At 45.8% G+C, this 18,625-nt stretch overlaps 1 protein-coding gene across 1 annotated transcript in view; it reads left to right on the top strand.

The window, feature by feature from the left end:
• Nucleotides 1-293: 293 nt before the first annotated feature.
• BAZ1B (bromodomain adjacent to zinc finger domain 1B) overlaps nt 294-18,625 on the top strand; it is a 44,205-nt gene continuing 25,873 nt past the window's right edge. The window contains 8 exon segments of the mRNA XM_039562762.1: nt 294-443; nt 446-524; nt 7,012-7,128; nt 9,233-9,377; nt 10,164-10,362; nt 14,212-14,333; nt 15,130-15,327; nt 16,475-18,170. Coding sequence (XP_039418696.1) covers nt 413-443; nt 446-524; nt 7,012-7,128; nt 9,233-9,377; nt 10,164-10,362; nt 14,212-14,333; nt 15,130-15,327; nt 16,475-18,170 — 2,587 coding nt within the window. The 5' untranslated portion in view covers nt 294-412.

The following is an 18,625-nucleotide window of genomic DNA, read 5'->3' on the forward strand; positions in this document are numbered from 1 at the left end:
CGCGAGGAGGGGCGGGGGCCGGGACGCACTCTGATTGGCGACCGCGGGGCTGGGGGGCCGGGGTGCGGTTTGATTGGCCGCCGCGCGGCAGGGGGGGAGGGCGGATAACGGGGGGCCACAAAATGGAGCCGCGCGCTGCGCCGCCACTTACATAACGCGACCTCTCACCCCGCCGCGCCGGCGGGGCGGGGCTAGGCGGTACGATTGACAGGCCGTGCGGCCAATCCGCAGCCGGTGGAGCGGGCGCCCAGCCAATAGACTCTCGGCGCCGCGGCGCGGAGGGTGGGCGCTGCGGGGCGGGGCGGCACGGCCCGGGCGCGCGCGCGGGGCCGGTCCCGCCGCCCGCCGTGAGGGGGAGCGGAATCTCCCGCCATTTTTCAACCGTCCCGCCCGGGCCCCGCCGGGTCTTACCATGGCGCCGCTACTCGGCCGCAAGCCGTTCCCCTGGCTAAGCCACTGCCGCCGGGGGAGCCGGGCGAGCGGTTCGTCATCCCCCACACGCAGGAGGCCTTCCGCACCCGCGAGTATCCGCTGCACCGGGGGCGCGGGGGGGGCCGGGGGCGGGTCCCGGGCCGGTGGGGCCGAACAAAGCGGTGGTGGGGCCGGGCGGGGAGTGGGACCGTAACGGGAGCGCCGCGGGCGCTGCACCGGGCTCGGCGGGGTCGTTGTTCCCTGAGGATCTCCGGAGCAGGTTCCAGGCGGGCGGGAGAAGCGGGACAGCAGCTCCGCGGGCTGGAGCGGAGGGGGAGTGGAGCTAACGGGGACCGGGGACCGTCAGAGTGGGCTGTGAGAGCGATTCAGGCACTCCTGGAGCGGGTGCGGACATTGGGGTCCCGAGGGTCAGGAGGACACTGGCACCGGAGGCTTCCGTAGTCCTTAATTTCTAGACAATTAAACAGCGGCAGGAGCTCTCCTTGTGTACATCCCAGGCTTTCATTCTGAGCATATCTCTTCCTCGGCTGCTTTTGCATGAAAACCACTTTTCTCTCTTTTTTTTTTTATTTCTGCGTGTGACAGCCGTTGATCGCAGGAAGTGGCCGTGGGCCAGGCAGGTGACTGTCACGGAGCTGCGCGGCAGCAGAGCCGCTGTCCGGGTCCCCAGCAGGGCTGAAGGGACAGGACCTCGGCGCTGTAACCTGCAGACTTGCTGCTTCAGAGGCTGGGTTGGTGTTTTCTGTTACAAAGATCAGGATCTGAGTTGAGAACTAAGGAAGGGCTGTAAGTGAGAGGGAATGCATGGATATAGGAAGGAGGTGTTTGGCAGTGTGGAAGACAAAGGGGCTCCAGAACTTCCACAGTCCCTGTGTTGAAGAGTGTCTTGTTTCTGCAGTGAGCAGAACAGGCAGAGAAAGCCCCTAGGAAGGATTAAGTGGCTTTTGAAGAAGAAATGCATCTCTCGAGTGCAGATAGGCATTGTTAATGCAGTCAGCCCAGTAAAACAAGGTTAGGTGGAGTGTTGGAGACTTGCTTTTTAACTGTGTTTCAAATTAAAGCATTCAGTCTGTGATGCCAACCTGCTCTTTTTGGTGTATGCAAACTGAAAGTAGCTCAGTCATCCACCTGACCAGGCAGTTCTTTCCCTGTGAGGAAGAGTTTAAGCCTAAATACTACTTTTGCAAAAGAAGATGTGTCTTTAAGGGTCATCTGCCTTGTCGGAACAGCACAGGGGAGTTCTGGGGTTCCTTCTGAGAGCACCGGTTTTTTGGGTGGCTCCTGTGGATCTTGTGAGTAAGTGGAGGACATGTTTCTGCAAACACTTGGGTGGTATTAAAATTAAGGGGAAAAAAGGATAGTTTCTCATCCTGAGGGGGGGGGTGTTAGCTGTATGATCAGAAGGAAAGAAAAAACAAAGGCAAGCACTGAGGTTCTGGAGAGATGCTCTTCTCTTGGAGGAAGTACTTCATGGGGTGCTGTGGGAGGCAGCCTGGCATGTTCTAGAAAGTTCATCTTGGCAGACAGACGTCATGAAGCTAAAAAGAGAAACCAAGCAATGCTGGGTTTCTGTCTTGCCTTGTTGACTGTGTATAATATATGCTAGGCCAAAAGTGGAACAGAAAATTGCAAATGAGCCAGTAAGCTGGAAGGAGATGTTACCCAAGGAACACTTGGAGGGTTTTTTTGGTCACTTCTATTTATCCTACATAGTGTTGGGGAGGAGTGCCTCTGGAATATGGGAAGGGCCTACTGAGAGTGTGCCAGGAGGTACCTGAGTCTTCACCCAGTGTTACTATGCCAAGACCTGGCAGAATATATTCTCCTGAATTTTTTTCTATCTTGTGAAATTATTGATCAGCCCCTCCCCTAAAGACTGTGCAGGTTCTTATAACTGCACAACTACAAGCGAAGCATTTGAAAGACACCAAAAGTTCTTAAAGCTTTTTTTTGTCGTTACAATTTGCAGTTCCTGCAGATTGGGTCGCACAAAAAATGGAGACTATGGTGGTGTGCATGAGGAGAGACATCTCCCCCTTGGGTGTGTGTTATGGAAGTGTCTGGCAGCAGTAGGAGTGGAATAAGCTCTGGTCAGCAGAGCTCAGGTGTTTATTTGAGTCTTTTTTTCCTTCATAGCTTTATGTGGCTTCCTTTGACTGCCAAATCCTGCAAAAACCTTCTCAGAGAAGCCCTGCTGTGTAGAGCACTTTGCATCCTGGCAAAGCCTAGGGCCCTGCTAATCGTGTGGGTGTGGGGATGGCGGATTGCTGGGCAGCCAGAGATAGACTCATCCTCGCAGGAGCTCAGTGGGATCTGCTCCGAGCTACCTCAGGTGTCAGGAAAGTGCTTTGCACGTGTACGGTCTTGTCACCAGTGCAGCTGGTGCTGCAGGCTCCCAAATACCCAGTGTGTACCCTAGTGAACAGGTACAGCCCATGCTCAGCTGTGGGCATGTAGGTCTGCTGCAGCATGGTTTGGAAAACTGCTGCTGGATCAGGAGAGATGCTGGGTTCAGAGAGCTCAGCCAGCCTGGGCTGTTCCAGCCAAAGTTTTGCCTTAGCTTCCAGCGCATAGTTTTGGGAAGCTGTATTGTCTCCTCTCCAGATAAAAGCCTGCTGTCTCTCTTTAGCTAATACTTCTGTATGGTGTCAGTGCAGGGAAGAAGAGGGGTTGGGCCGGGTTTGGCAGGTTAAAGGCTGCTGCTCACATCCTCACATGTGTTACTGGCCAGACAAACTCTGCCTGGAAGGTGGCAGCACCAAGGCACTGTTTTGTCACGCTCTCCAGTTGCAGAAGAACTTTGCTGCACATCCAGGGAGTAGTACCTTATAAATGTACCCACCTTTCTGGCAAGTTTACCTTCCTGGCTAATATGAGTGCAGACAATTCAGATACGAGTAAAACCTTTTTGGAGTTGATATTAATGCTCTCCCAGAAATTACTAACTGAGGAAGAAGTAAACTTTTTACCTCCTCAGCAGCTCTTTTGTGCAGTGGATAACTTGGTTACTTTTAAACATCTTTCTTTAAAAGGGTCCCTTGTTTCTACTGTAATTTTGTTTGTACTTTAATTTTGCTGCCTTTCAGCATTAAGTGATCTGCAGTGGGATGCAAACAGATGTGATGTATTAACAGCTATGCAGTGGGTAGTCAGCAGTTTCATTTAAAATACACGTTATTCATAGGTTTTTGGGGAATATTCACAAGTAGCTGGTGTCCAGGGGTTTTTCTATTTATTCCTGTGTTGGGAATTTTTGGCAATGGCAGCTCCAGCTGTGTAGAGGGATGGGTTGGTTATAGAATACCAGGGGCGTGATGACTTGCAGTCCTGGATCAGACCTGCTTAACAATCGGAAATTTCTTGGGTTTGTTTCCAGTCTGAGTGGAGAAGACAAACAGCGTATATGTAGTGGAAAGTTTGAGCTATAGTAAACTTTGCAAAAACATCCTCCTGCATTTTGGCTTTGTGCTGGCCCCAGGAATTCAAAGCAGGACCTGACCTGGAGGTTCTGGCAGAGCACAAAGGCAGGGTCAACGCTGTGGGACGAGTCTGGAGCCCTGGGTAAGGAGTGTGTCCAGGGTCAGTGTTAGATGAGCTGACCAGCTGGAGGTGGAATTAAATTGCATGGAAGAGGCAGATCTGAGCTGAACAGGGAATTGCCATTATCTGTTGCTTCTAAATTCCAGGCTGGTCTGGGAAATTTGAGTCCTGATATGCTGAGGTTAAGCCTGTTCTCATAGATGTGTAGAAGGAGGGGAGCATTCATAGGGAAGAGTCTCTTGGATCTCCCATATCTACTGATATGGGAAATGATGTTAGGGGAAAAAAATGTGTCATTCAATTATGTTTCAACTGGAGATCAGCATTTATTTGCTCTCCTTGCTGGAAGGAAGGGAATCTCTTCACAGGTTTAGATAGGAGGAACTTGATAAATGTCGGGGGGAAGTAGACCTTAATTTTATTTTCCAACTGTATATTAAATGTTTGATTGTAGTTAGGTTTTTTCTAAGGCCATGCTTTGAACCCTTAAGAAGTGTGTCTTTCCTTTAGTACTCATATTGTGGCTACTGTAAGTCCTGCATGTCTAGGTGGTGTCCACAGATGCATGGAAGGAAACCGAGGGGGAAATGCAGAGGGTTGTTGGATGAAGCTGGAGATGACTGCCACTCCTGCATTTAAGCTTCTGTCTGCTGTGAGGATTGGATTTGGTTTTAATGCTGCTCTTTGTGGGAGAGGCACAGGAATAAATAGTATTATGGTTGCAACTTAGTCATTATTAAAATGATTAATTGAATCATAGAATCTCAGAATGGTTTGGGTTGGAAGGGACCTTAAAGCTCATCTCGTTCCACTCCCTGCCATGGGCAGGGACACCTTTCACTCGACCAGGTTGCTCCAAGACCTGTCTAACCTGGCCCCAGGGATGGGGCAGCCGCAGCTACTTGGGCAATCTGTGCCAGTCCCAAGTTGCTGTAAATTCAAAGAGGATTCCTAGTTTCTTGTTTGATTTTATTTTTTACAGTTTTTTTCTCTCCTAGCTCAGCATCACTACAACAGGCATCAGAGTGACACTCCTGGGCTGGTCAGTGTGGCTTTGCAGATGAGCTCCCTGTGAGCTGTGGTTTTTCCTTGGCTCTGCTCCACCACCGTGATTACACTTCCTCCCCCCTGCCCCACAGCACCACTTTTTTATTTGGAAAATTTAGCATCTTTTAAACCCCAAGGAGGGTAGGAATGGACCAGAGAGCTCAAATCATAGTGGGGTGATGACTTGTCAGGTCTGTTCTGCTGAGGAGCAGGAGACTCCACAAGTAGGATGAGCTGGGACACCATGGGATTTCTGCTGGATTTTGCAATGTGCTTCAGGAAAAGGGAGTACTGTGACAGACTCTTCTGGAGTTGGCTCTGTTCCTGGTTAATATCCTTGCATAGTGCTACTTGCTGTGGCTGCAAGTTACTTGTACATCAACATCCATAATGCAGCTGCTGTACCTCGTTGTGCTTTACCTTGGGGCTGTGAGGAAGCATCTAAGGAAATTTGCTTTGCTGGAGTTGTAATTCCTAATAGGAATCTTAAAAAAAGGAATAAACCAGGTTGGTAGCACTAAAATGTTCTTGAAAGACAAAACACGTGTGAGACGTGCTGAGCGCTTTGCTGTGGCTTGTGGCTCTGCTGTGCAAGAGTGTAGAGCAATCTGCTGTTCCCACAAGACTCTGAGAATTGCTGCTGGTGCGGCAGTGGGCTGAGCTGTGGCTGTACCCAGCGTGCCTTATGCTTCATGCTGGCTTTGCCACTGTAGAGCATATGCAGGAGGAGCAAAAGGTGCTTTTCTTGCTTCTCTTAGAATTTCTCCTCTTAACTTCCCATTGGAAGGCATATGGCAACTTGATCACAGGGCAGTTGGTGTGGATTTACACCACACTGATAATTGTGCCTGTGCATCTTCTGTCCATAGGGAGTGTGAAGTAGCTGCTCTCTGTTTACCTTGACCGTTAATCACCACTCAGGTGGAGCAGGGAGAACAGCCAAAGATGCTCACAGCAGAGTGGCTAACCCCTGTGACTTGCCCAGGCACCCTTTAATCATGTAATTCCACCTGGAATAACATAACCTTGAGGCAGGTTGTGGCACAGGAGTGTCAGCACCTGAAGGGAGCCAACAAGAAAGACAGGGACTTTTTACAAGAGCATGAAGTGACAGAACAAGTGGGAATGGATTCAAATTAAAAGAGAGTAGATTTGGATTAGGTATTAGGGAGAAGCTGTTTGCCGTGAAGAGGGTGAGCCCCTGGTACAGGTTGTCTAGAGAAGCTGTGGAAGTGTTCAAGGCCGGGTTGGACAGGGCTTGGAGTAACCTAGTCTAGTCCCTGCCCATGACAGGGGGTGTGGAACAAGATGGACTTGTAACGTCCCTTCTGACCCAAGCTATCCTGGGATTCTGTAATTCTATGAAACAGGTGATGGAGTTGGTGAGGGAGATCCTCATGTTGGAATGCAGAAGGCTGCTCTTGTCGGAAACCAAAGGGAAAAATGGCCGTTCCAGGAGTTCCAGTTTCAAATGGTTTAGGTTTTTTTCTTCGAAAGATCGGGGGTAATGGGTAGCCTGGTAATTTGCGTCTGGATTTTGTAACACCACCATAAGGCATTGGTAGTAGCAGTGCCCCAACAGTTATTGTCAGGGATTTAGTAGCAATCCCTGCTGTATGTCGTGCATGTGCCTGTGACATTGATTGTACTGTTTTCCAGTGTATCAGACTGGAAAAGCTGAAAAGTAAGTTAGCAATGCCGTGAAACCTTCAGCCATCTGTGTTCCCCTTGTGCAGTGCAGCTGAGCTATTGGTGGTGTGGAACCTCCTGTGCCAGGATGAGCAGGACAGGCATTTTGGCCTCAGAAAGCACCGGTGCACTGGATTTAGCGCAGCATCCTCATGGTAGTCATAGGGTCAGACTGTACTAAAGCTGTCCTTAGCCTTTGTACACTCCAGTCATAAGAGTTTAATTAAATATTACTGGTTTGTGCTATGGTGATTGTGCTCTCCACTGCATAAATCCTGTTTTCCTGAGCTGCCACTCTTTCAGAGAGTACGAAGCACGTTTAGAGCGATACAGCGAACGGATCTGGACGTGCAAGAGCACAGGAAGCAGCCAGCTGACACACAAAGAGGCATGGGAGGAGGAGCAGGAGGTTGCTGAGCTGTAAGTACCAGTGGAATCATGGGTTTGTGCCTGTTTTTAGGTGTTGGGCATAAGAGTGCGCTTGGGAATGTGTGTGGCTAGTTTGTGAGGTGAGGTAAGGAGCTGTAAGGAGATCTGGGGATTCTGGAGTTGAAATAGAGTCCAAATTTTATGCCATCACTAATGCAGTTGGGTAATTTACTTATTTAGTGCTGTATCTTGGTATTACTTGAACCAAAATAGTTCAGCATATGGCTCTTGGCATATTTTAAAGCCCCTTGAGTAATGGGAATATTTCAGAGGGGAAAATAACAAATCTTGAACAATGTAAAGTAAAAATAGAGTAAAAATAGTCTTTTGAAGTGTTTGAGATCAGCCAGGTCCACACCTGTAATTATTTTCTCCAGATCTGCTTTAGAGTTATTGCACTAAATAAAAAAAAGCTATAGTGAGACTTTGGAGAATCTGCTCTACTTGAAACAACAAGAGTCCTTGCTCTGTGCAGACTGTGTTCCTCTGGGCTGCTGTGGCCCTGACCACCTCCTCTAGCCCACAGGAATCCTCGGATGAGATCCAGCATGGCCCTTGTCATGGAAGTGAATTTTCTGTAAAAGTGCAAGTCCTTGTCTCAACCAACACATATAATTTACTGTGTGATTACCAAGTTGCAGGAATTATGCCAAACAAGTGACGTATTTCTCCATTCTGTCAACTGATGACTTGGACTTCTGTGACTTTTTTTCTCCTGGATTTAAACTGCAGAGAGTGTCAGGAGTACCATCTAAGAGGTGGAACTTTCTGCTGCTTCTCTTCTCGTTTCTGATAATTGGTAAAGAGTTCACAGCCTTCTCCTAAGGAGAAATTCACCATCATTTGTGATTACTCACGACCTTAAAGTCAACAAATATGAAACCCATTTGCTAATAGTCCTAATTTCTTTGAGGGGTGACACACTACTGCCTTCAGGCTTTGCTCCCCGGTGTTCTTGTTTGAGAGGGCAGTGCAGAGCCAGCTCCATAAACTTACAATCCTGAGTCAAAACCCAGTGGTCTAGTGCTACTTTCTTTTGGTTATCCATGTTGGATTGATTGACCACTTCTGGAAACCTTAAGAAATGTCAAAGAAATAGAAATGGGAGATTGCTCAATAACAAATTTAGCTATAGTCTCTCTGAACTGGGGGGCGGGCGGGGGGAGAGCAGGGAAAGATTCTGTGCAATGAGATTTTGGTCTTGTCTCTTTGAAAGAGGATGAAAAGCTTCCCAGGCAGTTTGTCTGCTTTAGTACCTGACACTAAGCTGGATAAAAAAGTTCATTTAGACAGGTTGCTGAAGGAATACATTTGCTTATGGCAGTTGTAACACAGCACATGTAGCTGAGGGTTCTCAGCCACGGATCCAGGAATCTGGGAAACTGAAAGTGCTTTGGAAAAATGGAGTATTTTGTTCCTCCTTACGGTAACTTGAAACGGACTTCGCTTTTTAGCCAGGAGGCTTTATGCAACATATTTCTTAGTACCCCTGTCAGCTACCTGACGTCAGCTTTTAGAAGGGAAAGAAGGGAAGTAATTCCGTCACAGTCCTTTCTCTTCTTGGAATGAAAAAAGTTTGAAGATCATGATGTCGTGAAACACATATGATATTTTTCTCTGGCGAGATAATTCAATTGTGTAAACCTGCCCCTGTCTTTACTGTGCTGGCAGTCTTGTTGGGGAAAGAAGGAAATGCTTAATCTTCATCAGAATCATGGTGTTATTGTAAACAAACATTTTGAAGGAACAAGCCTCAGGATAATTGCATCATCTTGATCTATATTTAATATCTAACAGAGAAGCAGTAATAACCATCATGAAAGGGTTCACACTCAGTGCTGCTCTTCCTGAGTGTTTACAGTATTCCTTCTGGGAAGGACCAGGACAATTGGGATTTTCATGCCAGCTAACACCTGGGGGAGTGCTGGGGGAAGGGAGGGCAGCAAAAAGCCCTTGGATGTTTCCATGCTAATGGGGCATCTGCCTCAAACATTGTTCTGGCTGTTAACAGGAATTCCTGGAACTGGGAAATGGGAGGCTACTTTGCATTTGGGCTTTTATTCCCTGAATAATGAAAATTTCTGTGCTTGCTCAGCTTAAAGGAGGAGTTCCCTATCTGGTATGAGAAACTGGTCCTGGAAATAGTCCACCACAACACTGTGTCATTGGAAAAGTTGGTGGATGCAGCTTGGTTGGAGATCATGACCAAATTTGCAGTGGGAGAAGAGTGTGACTTTGAGGTAAGAATATGTTTTCTATTTTATCCCATGCTTCTGCACAGGGCTAATTCCAGATAGCTAAAGGGAGGAGATGGGAAGAATATGTTGACCACTCAAGTTATTAGAAGGGTGTGAAAATTTATTCTCTATAGAACCCCAATGATAGCACCTGCTTTTGGATGGAAAATGGTTCTGTAAGCCATACTTCTAGTGGAAGGTGTCCCTGTCCATGGCAGGGATTTGGAACTGGATTATCTTTTAAGGACTCTCCAACTCAAGCCATTCCAGGATCCTGGAATATTACCAAGAGAAAAATGACTGTGTGCATGGGAAATAGATAAAATTGTTATGCTGCTTAAATATGTGATGGTCTGTGTATATATAAATACATAATTAGATTCAAAGAAATTAAAAATTATCTGTCATAATCTTTTCACCTGACACATAGCCAGAAGGAGCAGTAGTCTGAAACAAATGGAGCTTGAAGTCAAAGCCTAAAAATCTCTAAGAAGGCTCTGATTTGAAAATTCCCTCCAAAACTGGGAATGTTGATGAAAACTCAAACTTTTTTTTTTTTTTTAGTGTTGTGTGTGAGCAGTGTTTAGGGCATAGTCTCTAAACTGGGGTTGCTGTGAAACACACTTGCACCTTGTGCACATACTGTGTCCTTAGGCTGAGAAAGCAGCATTGGAAAACCCTGTGGGTTGGGAGTTTTGCTTTGAGGTCATCTTAGCTCATATTTTTCTCTTAAGCCCATTAGCTCACCTGTCTTGTTCAGGTTCAGTCTTCACCAATATTTCCATGCAGGTTGGTAAGGAGAAAATGTTGCCTGTAAAAGTTGTGAAAATACATCCCCTGGAGAAAGTTGACGAAGAGGCCTCGGAAAAGAAGTCTGAGGAAGCCTGTGATTCTCCGTCCAGTGACAAGGAGAACTCCAGCCAGGCAGCCCAGGACAACCAGAAGGAAGCTATGCTGAAGGAGGATGATAACAGGAGGGACAGTATGAGTAAGTAGTGAGCAGCTTGGCAGTAGGTAGCACCTGGCAGTGAGTATTGGAGTTTATGTGCATGTTGGGGCTGGGCTGTGAATGTTTAAACAGTCTTGTGTGGTAAAAATCCAGAAGTTGTCCTTGTTAGTGGTGAATTTTTGGGGCATCACTGCTGTTGGCTTTCAGCTGTTCTTGCCTGTTCTAAAGCAGAAAATGTGCTGTCATTCTAAGCTGTAATACCAAAAGCAGTGCATGAAATGTGTAAACTTCTAAAGTATAACAAGTGTATTTTAAAAAAAATGAGGGGAACAGCAAAGGTTCATTCAGAATTACAAAGTTCTGCTGCAATGTTCATCCTCAGAGGAAGCCTCCCTAGTTCTAAAGTGTGTTTTTTGGAGTCAGAGACAAGCTCTAATTCTCTTTGTCCCCAGTAGTTACAAAAAATAAGAGGGTTATTTTCATTTTTAGTTTATTCTCTTTCCAGTTTTCATATGGCAAGACAAAATATTTTTTTTTGGTAAGAGTTCAAAATAAAGCATCATTTGAAACCTTGTTCCCCTTTCACATGTTCCTCCTTGCTGCAGAGCTAAGTAGTGGTGTCCAAGGCTTTTCTTGACTCTGAGAAGATGTTGTTGAAAGAAAAAAAAAAAAACACCAAGCAAACACTATAAGCTTGTCCTGTGCAACTTCTTAAAATGGAATTATAAGATTCTTTAAAACAGGTTACAAAAAGTGTTTTCAAACAAACCAACCCCAATCCCACGATATAGTTCTAACCTGGAGAGCTTTATTTTAAAGTCTCATAAATGAATAAACTGTTGGGATTTGTAAATAGTGACTCCAGCATATGGGAAAGTGTGTGTAATCTCCTCTGATGTGGGGAAGAGGAAACTTGGAAAATAGCCCAGCAAGCAAATAGCAAAGTCAGGAGTAGAAAAGAGGTTCTAATAAGGTCTAGTACTGAGCTTAATAATTCAGCTCTTTCTGATGGGTACTGGGAAAAGTTATGAGCTGTTCTGATTTCATTGCAGTGCTCTGTATAATCAGGAAGCAAAAGAAAGGTGTTTCAGAAACAATCTGGCCTTATACACATCATTTGAAGCAGCGGTTGTGCTTGGAGAGGGGCTAATGATGCTTTATTTATTTATACATGTATTTTTTATTGAGTGGTGGTGATCTCAAGATGCCACATAAGAGGCATGGGAAGTACCTTTTACTTAAAAATGCTCAGTGACCAAATTTACAGCAGCAGTTTTATATCTGGGTGTTTGAAAAAGATTTACCACGATCCTTTGTGCATTGGTGTGCAGTATTCCAGCAGCTGTGGGCATTGCCAGTGCAGCACTCCATGATTGGGTACTGCGGGAATGAGAGTTCCTGCTCCTGTTTCAGTCTCTGACTCAGTTGGTTCTGGCCTGTGTGTAGTCAGCTCTGTAAGCTGGGACTGTTCTGCTCTTTCTGGAAAAGATGAACCTCAACATTTTCCAGCTCAAGATGCTGGCAGAGTCATAACCTAAGCAGTAAACACTCATTCTTTTAACTCTTCTACTTATACATATGCTGTTACTAAAACTATATTTTATTGCTAATGCTTTTATATTCTGGGTTATAAGAGAACATAGGCTCACAGTAACATCACTGAAACTAATTATTCCAGAGTGCGCTAATATAGTTACATAGCATTTCTTACAGTTACACAGCAGACTACAGAAGTAGGAAATGCTGGCTTGCTGGCTTGCATCCACAGAGGCTGGGGGTTCCCAGCCACACTGACCTGGACTTTTTCTCTCTAATAATGTTCACACGTGGCCACGTGATGTGGGTTGAAGTCACTACACTAGAGTGAGTAACTGAAAGCAGTAACAAGCTCTGTATAACCATGATGTAAGAGCTGTGTGTGCCTGTGTGCACACGAGGGGGCAGAGCAAACCTTGGCAGTTCTGTTAATACTTGTGTCAAACTTGCTGGTTTTGTTGGAGGAGAAATGGGGCAGAGAAAGATGGTTTCAGTCTCTCTGCTTAGGAGTCTACTCTCCTTCAGAAGCTGAAAAAAAGGCTTTATACCAGCTCTGTTGCATCATTTGTGCAGTCCGAAGTGACTTTATATTTTTAGTTGCTTAGGGAATGAACTCTGGATAATCTGCAGGAGCAAGAGGAAAGGCTAGATTGTCCTGAAAATTGATGGTGAACTGAAGGCAGGTTCTGTAGCTTGAGCTGGACTTGAAACCAGTACTGCTCTGGAAAATCTGAAATAAAGTCAATTCAGGAGACAACACAATATAGATGCTTTAGAAACACAGAATCAACTGTGTTGGAAGGGGCCTTAAAGACCCTCTCATTCCAACCCCCTGCCATGGACAGGGACACCTTTCAGTAGACCATTTTCCTAGGAGCTCCATTCGCCTGGCTTTGAACGCTTCCAGGGATAAACGTATGTTTTATTACAATACAAGGCACCAACAAATTGAGTTGGCTTTTTAAAATTAACTTTAGGATGGAATGGATAGTAATTTCTTCTTCCTCACCCAAATATCCACGTGGTGTTTGATGGAATTCCATATAGTCATCCCTATTTGTGGAATCTAGAAAGTAAATCACAAAAGAAGAGGTCTTGGGTTTATACCATGTTAGCTGTAATGGTGCTGAAGCTTCAGTGCTCTATTATGTGATGCTGAGATCTATATATTTAAGTTTTATTTAGGTTTAACATCTGTAGAGGAATTCCTTGTTGAGCGGGGGCATAGGATACCCCAGGAGAGCTTGGGCATCCCAGGGCTGTTGCAGAAGTACCCCTGACGGGGCCTCAGGCTGAAGATAGGCTTGCAAGGCACCTGCTAGCCAGCAGCCTTGAACAGCCTTGGGAAAAGGTATACACTGGTCAGCTCCCCCGCTGCTTAGAGGCTTCCTCATGGGAAAGAGGCGTGAATTTTGCAAAGTATAACTTGGTGAAGGTAAACAATAAAACTGGAGCACGATGCTCAAATCGTATCGGTGTTCGTGTCGTGAGTCCGGCTGGCTCTCCTGCACCTGGGACACCCCCCCTGCTAAAAACATCTCCCTGCTAAAAACATCTACTTGTATTCTCTGTATATTTAGTAGATAATTACTCTTATCCCTCATCCTCGCTGTATTGTTTTCTTTGAATCCTAGGAAGAAATTCTTCCCTTGGAGAGTGGTGAGGCTCTGGCACAGGTTGCCCAGAGAAGCTGTGGCTGCCCCATCCCTGGAAGTGTTAAGGCCAGGTTGGACAGGGCTTGGAGTGCACTGGTCTAGTGGAAGGTGTCTCTGGTCTAGTGAAGGGGGGTGGAGTGAGATGAGCTTTAAGGTCCCTTCCAACTCAAACTATTCCATGATTCTATGGTAGCCACAAACGTAAAACATTTGGAGATTGCTTTCTTCTTAAGACAAAATTGAGTCAGTGATTCCTGACATGGAATTATTTCAAAGAAGGCATGGCAGAGGCAGCCTGGGCTGTTGGCAGGAGTTCCCTAACCAGGTTTACTGGTTGGTTTATGGAACCTGTCTCCCCTTCATAAATCTTACAGATATTTTCTACCTTTGCACAGGTGGTTGCAGCTTACTGTCTGCAGAGAGATGAGTTTAAATGAAGATGGTCCTTTGTACTCCCTGAAGACAGGTGTTACCTCCTTAGTTCAGAGCTGGTCAGGGCCTCCATTTCAGCCTGTATCTTCCAGCTATTTCTAAAACCCAGTTTGGGTTATTTTCCTAATGTTCTAGTTCAACCAAACACTGTGCAGATAGCGAGAAGTAGGATGCCCAGTCCAGTGGTGGTCTGGATTTTTGAACTTTTTTTTTTTTTTTTTTTTTTACTGTAGCAATAAGACAGTGTCTTGCCTTCCTTTTTCAGATGATCGAGCACGTAGGTCTCCTCGGAAGCTTCCCGCTTCATTGAAGAAGGAAGAAAGGAAGTGGGTTCCACCTAAATTCCTGCCACACAAATATGATGTCAAACTGAAAAATGAAGATAAGGTAAGTTGTCTGCTTGAGTTCTTTCTCTTACAACATGAATATGGAAGTTTAATTAATCACTGTTGGTGATTATACAGCACAATGTAGTACTTGCTTGCTGGCGTCATGGTGCTGGATGTGGGATAGTTGTCTGAGGCTGAGCAGCCTGGCTGTTTCTATCTGTAATTAGGTTTTGTGCATGGAAACACTTGGTACCATACACACTGAGTCACAGATCTTTAGTGTGGTTGCTGTTAAGTGCCTCGCCTCTGGTCATGCAGTTAATGAGACCAGTGAAATCATGAGTGGCAGTTGTTGCTCTTGTCCTAACCAAGCTGCTCTGAGTTGGAGGTGGCAGTGCTTTGGGAAGCTCTGGGTAGCTGCAGCACTGCTCTATACTTTTTGTCTGCTCTTCGCTAATTTGACACGTGAGGCAGTGCTGACCTCAGTGAGTACCATGTGCAGAGCTGCTCCTCTGGTCTCAGGAAAAAAATCAAGCACAAATACGTGAAAGCTTTAAAGTCAGTAGCAAGCACAAGCTGGAGGAAGGTCAGAGATAAAACAGTGGGTTTTGGCAAAAAATCTGCATGATACACCCATGGTTTTTACTGTTTTGACTGTCTGATTCTCCTACCAATCTCTGTGTGTCTCAGTTCTGCAAGTTCTGTTCGGTTTGGGTCTTTCCAAGAGAGCTTTGAATGAGCTTAGAGTTTTTGGACATGAAGAAGTACAATGATCCTGGTTCCTTTTAGCCATATGATCTGTATTTATATGTGGGTAGAAGTTAATCATTAACAGTGTGTCTGTTATCTCCAAGATCATCAGCAACGTTCCAGCAGATAGCTTAGTCCGTACAGAGCGTCCTCCCAACAAGGAGATCCTGAGGTACTTCATCCGTCACAATGCGCTACGTGCTGGCACGTGTGAGAATGCCCCATGGGTTGTGGAGGATGAGTTAGTGAAGAAATACTCTCTCCCCAGTAAATTCAGTGACTTCTTGCTTGACCCACATAAGGTAAGAATTCCTAAAAGTACCTGGTTTGCTTTCTCACCCATTCCTTGGGTCTTGGCGGAGACCTCAGTGTGCTGGTTGGGTTTTAGAACCACAAAATCATTGGGGTTGGAAAAGCCCCCAAAGATCATCAAGCCTGTTACCCAGCACCACCAAGGCCACCACTAAACTGTGTCCCCAAGTGCCACTTCCACATATCTGTTAAATCCAGAGGGAAGCAGAACAGGAAAACCTACTCTTTTGAAGGTTGACCTTTTGAGAGGTGACATGGCTTGAGCATCTGAAACAGTGGTCTGCTCTGAAAATTTGAGATGCAACTGCCTTTTAGTTTTTCCAGTGGTTTGCATTGCTTGTCTACAAGTAAAGATATGATTTCCTAGTGTAACAGAAATGGGAGAGGCACAGTCCTTATGTGGTAATGTCAGGTATTGGGCACAAGAGCTGGATGCATGTGACTTCATGAGGCCTGGTTCGTGTACAGGGCTGCATTGAGTGATGCCACATACTACAAATTTAGTATTGAATACGTACGCAGCAGGAATAGGTTCTTCCAGCCTTTTGTGCTAACCAGCCAAATATAATATTAACCAACTAAATGCTGTACTGTGAGATACAGGGTTTTAAAATACATCTTTTGGTGTAGAAAGCACTGTTTTATTCATTTAGTAAGCTCATTTTTTCATAGACTCTGTCAAGTGTTGTTCTAAAACTAGAAGATAAATATTTGTTCAGGACAAGGGGGAATGACTTCAAGCTCACACAGAGTAGGTTTAAGTTGAATATTGAGAAAAAATTCTTCCCTGTGAGGGTGGTGGGGCCCTGGCACAGGTTGCACAGAGAAGCTGTTGCTGCCCCATCTCTGGAAGTGTCCAAGGCCAGGTTGGACAGGGCTTGGAGCAACCTGGTCTAGAGTGAAAGGTGTCCCTGCCCATGGCAGAGGCTGGAACAAGATGGTCTTTATGGTGCCTTTCAACCCAGGCCATTCTCTGACTCTGATTATGATTGCAGAAGCCTATTACCCTTAATGCAATGAGCAATTTCATTAGAAAAAACATTAAAACATGGGCAAAAATAATTGATAGAAAGAGAGCTAGATAACCTTTATTTACCTTTCAATAGTAATACAAAATCATTCTTTCTTTAATTTTAGTATATGGCTCTCAACCCCTCAACCAAGAGGAAGAGCTCTCGGTCACCTGACAGAAAGCTTCCTAAGAAATCCAAAGCGGATGGGCCTTCCCTGGGACAGCCACTGAGTCCAACCCTGTGGTGCCATGTGCATTTGGAAAAATCTATAATTGGCTCTCCGCTGAAGGTGAAAAACTCTAAGAACTCAAAATGTCCCAAAGAGGAGCTGGAAGAGGTGATGAAAATTGTGTCACCTGCTAAACTTGGTTCTAACTTTCACATTCCGAAGAGGAACCGACTAGGAAAGGGCAACAACAAATCCTTGGACAAAAAGCAAAGAGGCAAAAGGGTTCTGAATGGGCAGAAGTCATCGGGGAAAGCAAAGTCTCCCAGGAAAGGCTTGAAGACCCCGAAGATGAAAATGAAACAAATGACGCTGCTGGACATGGCTAAAGGTACCACTAAGGTGTCCAGGGCTCCCAGGAATTCTGGAGGCACCCCTGGATCTTCCAGGAAACCCCAGAAACACCTGCCTCCTGCAGCGCTCCATCTCATTGCCTATTACAAAGAAAACAAAGACCGGGAAGACAAAAAAAGTGCTCTTTCCTGCATCATCTCCAAAACAGCTCGGCTGCTCTCCAGTGAGGACCGTGCCCGTCTCCCCGAGGATTTGCGGGGCTTGGTACAGAAACGCTATGAGCTCCTGGAGCACAGGAAGAGATGGGCCACCATGACTGAGGAACAGCGGAAGGAGTACATGAAGAAGAAAAGGGAAAAGCTGAAGGAGAAACTGAAGGAAAGAGCCAAGGAGCGGAAGGAGAAGGAGATGAAGGAAAAACTGGAAAAACAGAGGAGATTTGAGGACCAAGATCTGAAAGGGAAGACATTGCCTACTTTTAAACTGGTTGATACTCCAGAGGGACTTCCTAACACACTTTTTGGGGATGTGGCCATGGTGGTGGAGTTCCTGAGCTGTTACTCAGGGTTATTGATGCCAGATGCTCAGTATCCCATCACAGCAGTGTCCCTAATGGAAGCCCTTTGTGCAGAAAAGGGAGGCTTCCTGTACTTGAACAGAGTACTGGTCATTCTCTTGCAGACCCTGCTGCAGGATGAAATTGCTGAGGATTATGCTGAGCTGGGAATGAAACTTTCTGAAATCCCACTTACTCTGCATTCCGCTTCTGAGTTGGTTCGCCTGTGCCTGCGCAAGTCAGATGTGCAAGAGGAAAGTGAGGTCTCTGATAATGTAGATGAAAGTAAGGATTCAGCAGCTTTTGAGGATAATGAGGTACAGGATGAGTTTTTGGAGAAACTGGAGACATCAGAATTCTTTGAGCTGACTCCTGAAGAGAAATTGCAGATCCTTGGAGCACTGTGTCACCGGATCCTAATGACGTACTCGGTGCAGGACCACGTAGAGGCCAAGCAGCAGGCCTCAGCTGAGCTGTGGAAAGAGCGCCTGGCTGTCCTGAAGGAGGAGAACGACAAGAAGAGGGCAGAGAAACAGAAGCGAAAAGAAATGGTGGCCAAGATCAAGGAAAATGGGAAAGAAGAGCATATGATGGGAAGAAATGAAAAGAAAAAGCACGAGATGATGAAAATAGAGCACCGGGTGGAAATCGAAGCTGATGATATGATCAGTGCTGTGAAGAGCAGGCGCCTTCTTGCCATCCAAGCCAAGAAAGAGAGGGAGCAACAAGAAATACAAATGAGAGGTAAGAAAAATTACCTGGTGAGTAGAGTGTCTGTGTGTTGTGGAATAACTTCATGGCAAAAATGACAGCCTGTTTTCAGAAGCATTTTCTGGTTTTAAGGGATTTGCTCACTGGAGATTTATAATTCAGCTGCTGCGGTTCCTACGGCAGCTTAAAATTAGTACATTTAAGAAAAAAGAATACCTACTTCTAGTTTTCTATCTGTGGGTGTCTTTTGTTCAGTACCTTTCTAACTATGGCAGGCCCACAGAGGTTGGACAACACAGTATCTGTTTTGGTACAGAAAACAACCAAGAATTTCTTATGTCCAAACATCATCTAGTTCTTGGGTACAGAGGAGATATTCCTGCCTAAAAGCAGTTCCTATTGCTGCTGCTGGCTCTGCTGCTGTGCCCATGGTCAGGTTGTTGCCAGCAGCCCTTCTCCCAGACCAGGATGTGGGCAGTAAATCTCAG

The sequence above is a fragment of the Corvus cornix genome, chromosome 19 (assembly GCF_000738735.6).
Source record: "Corvus cornix cornix isolate S_Up_H32 chromosome 19, ASM73873v5, whole genome shotgun sequence".
Taxonomy (NCBI): Eukaryota; Metazoa; Chordata; class Aves; order Passeriformes; family Corvidae; genus Corvus; species Corvus cornix.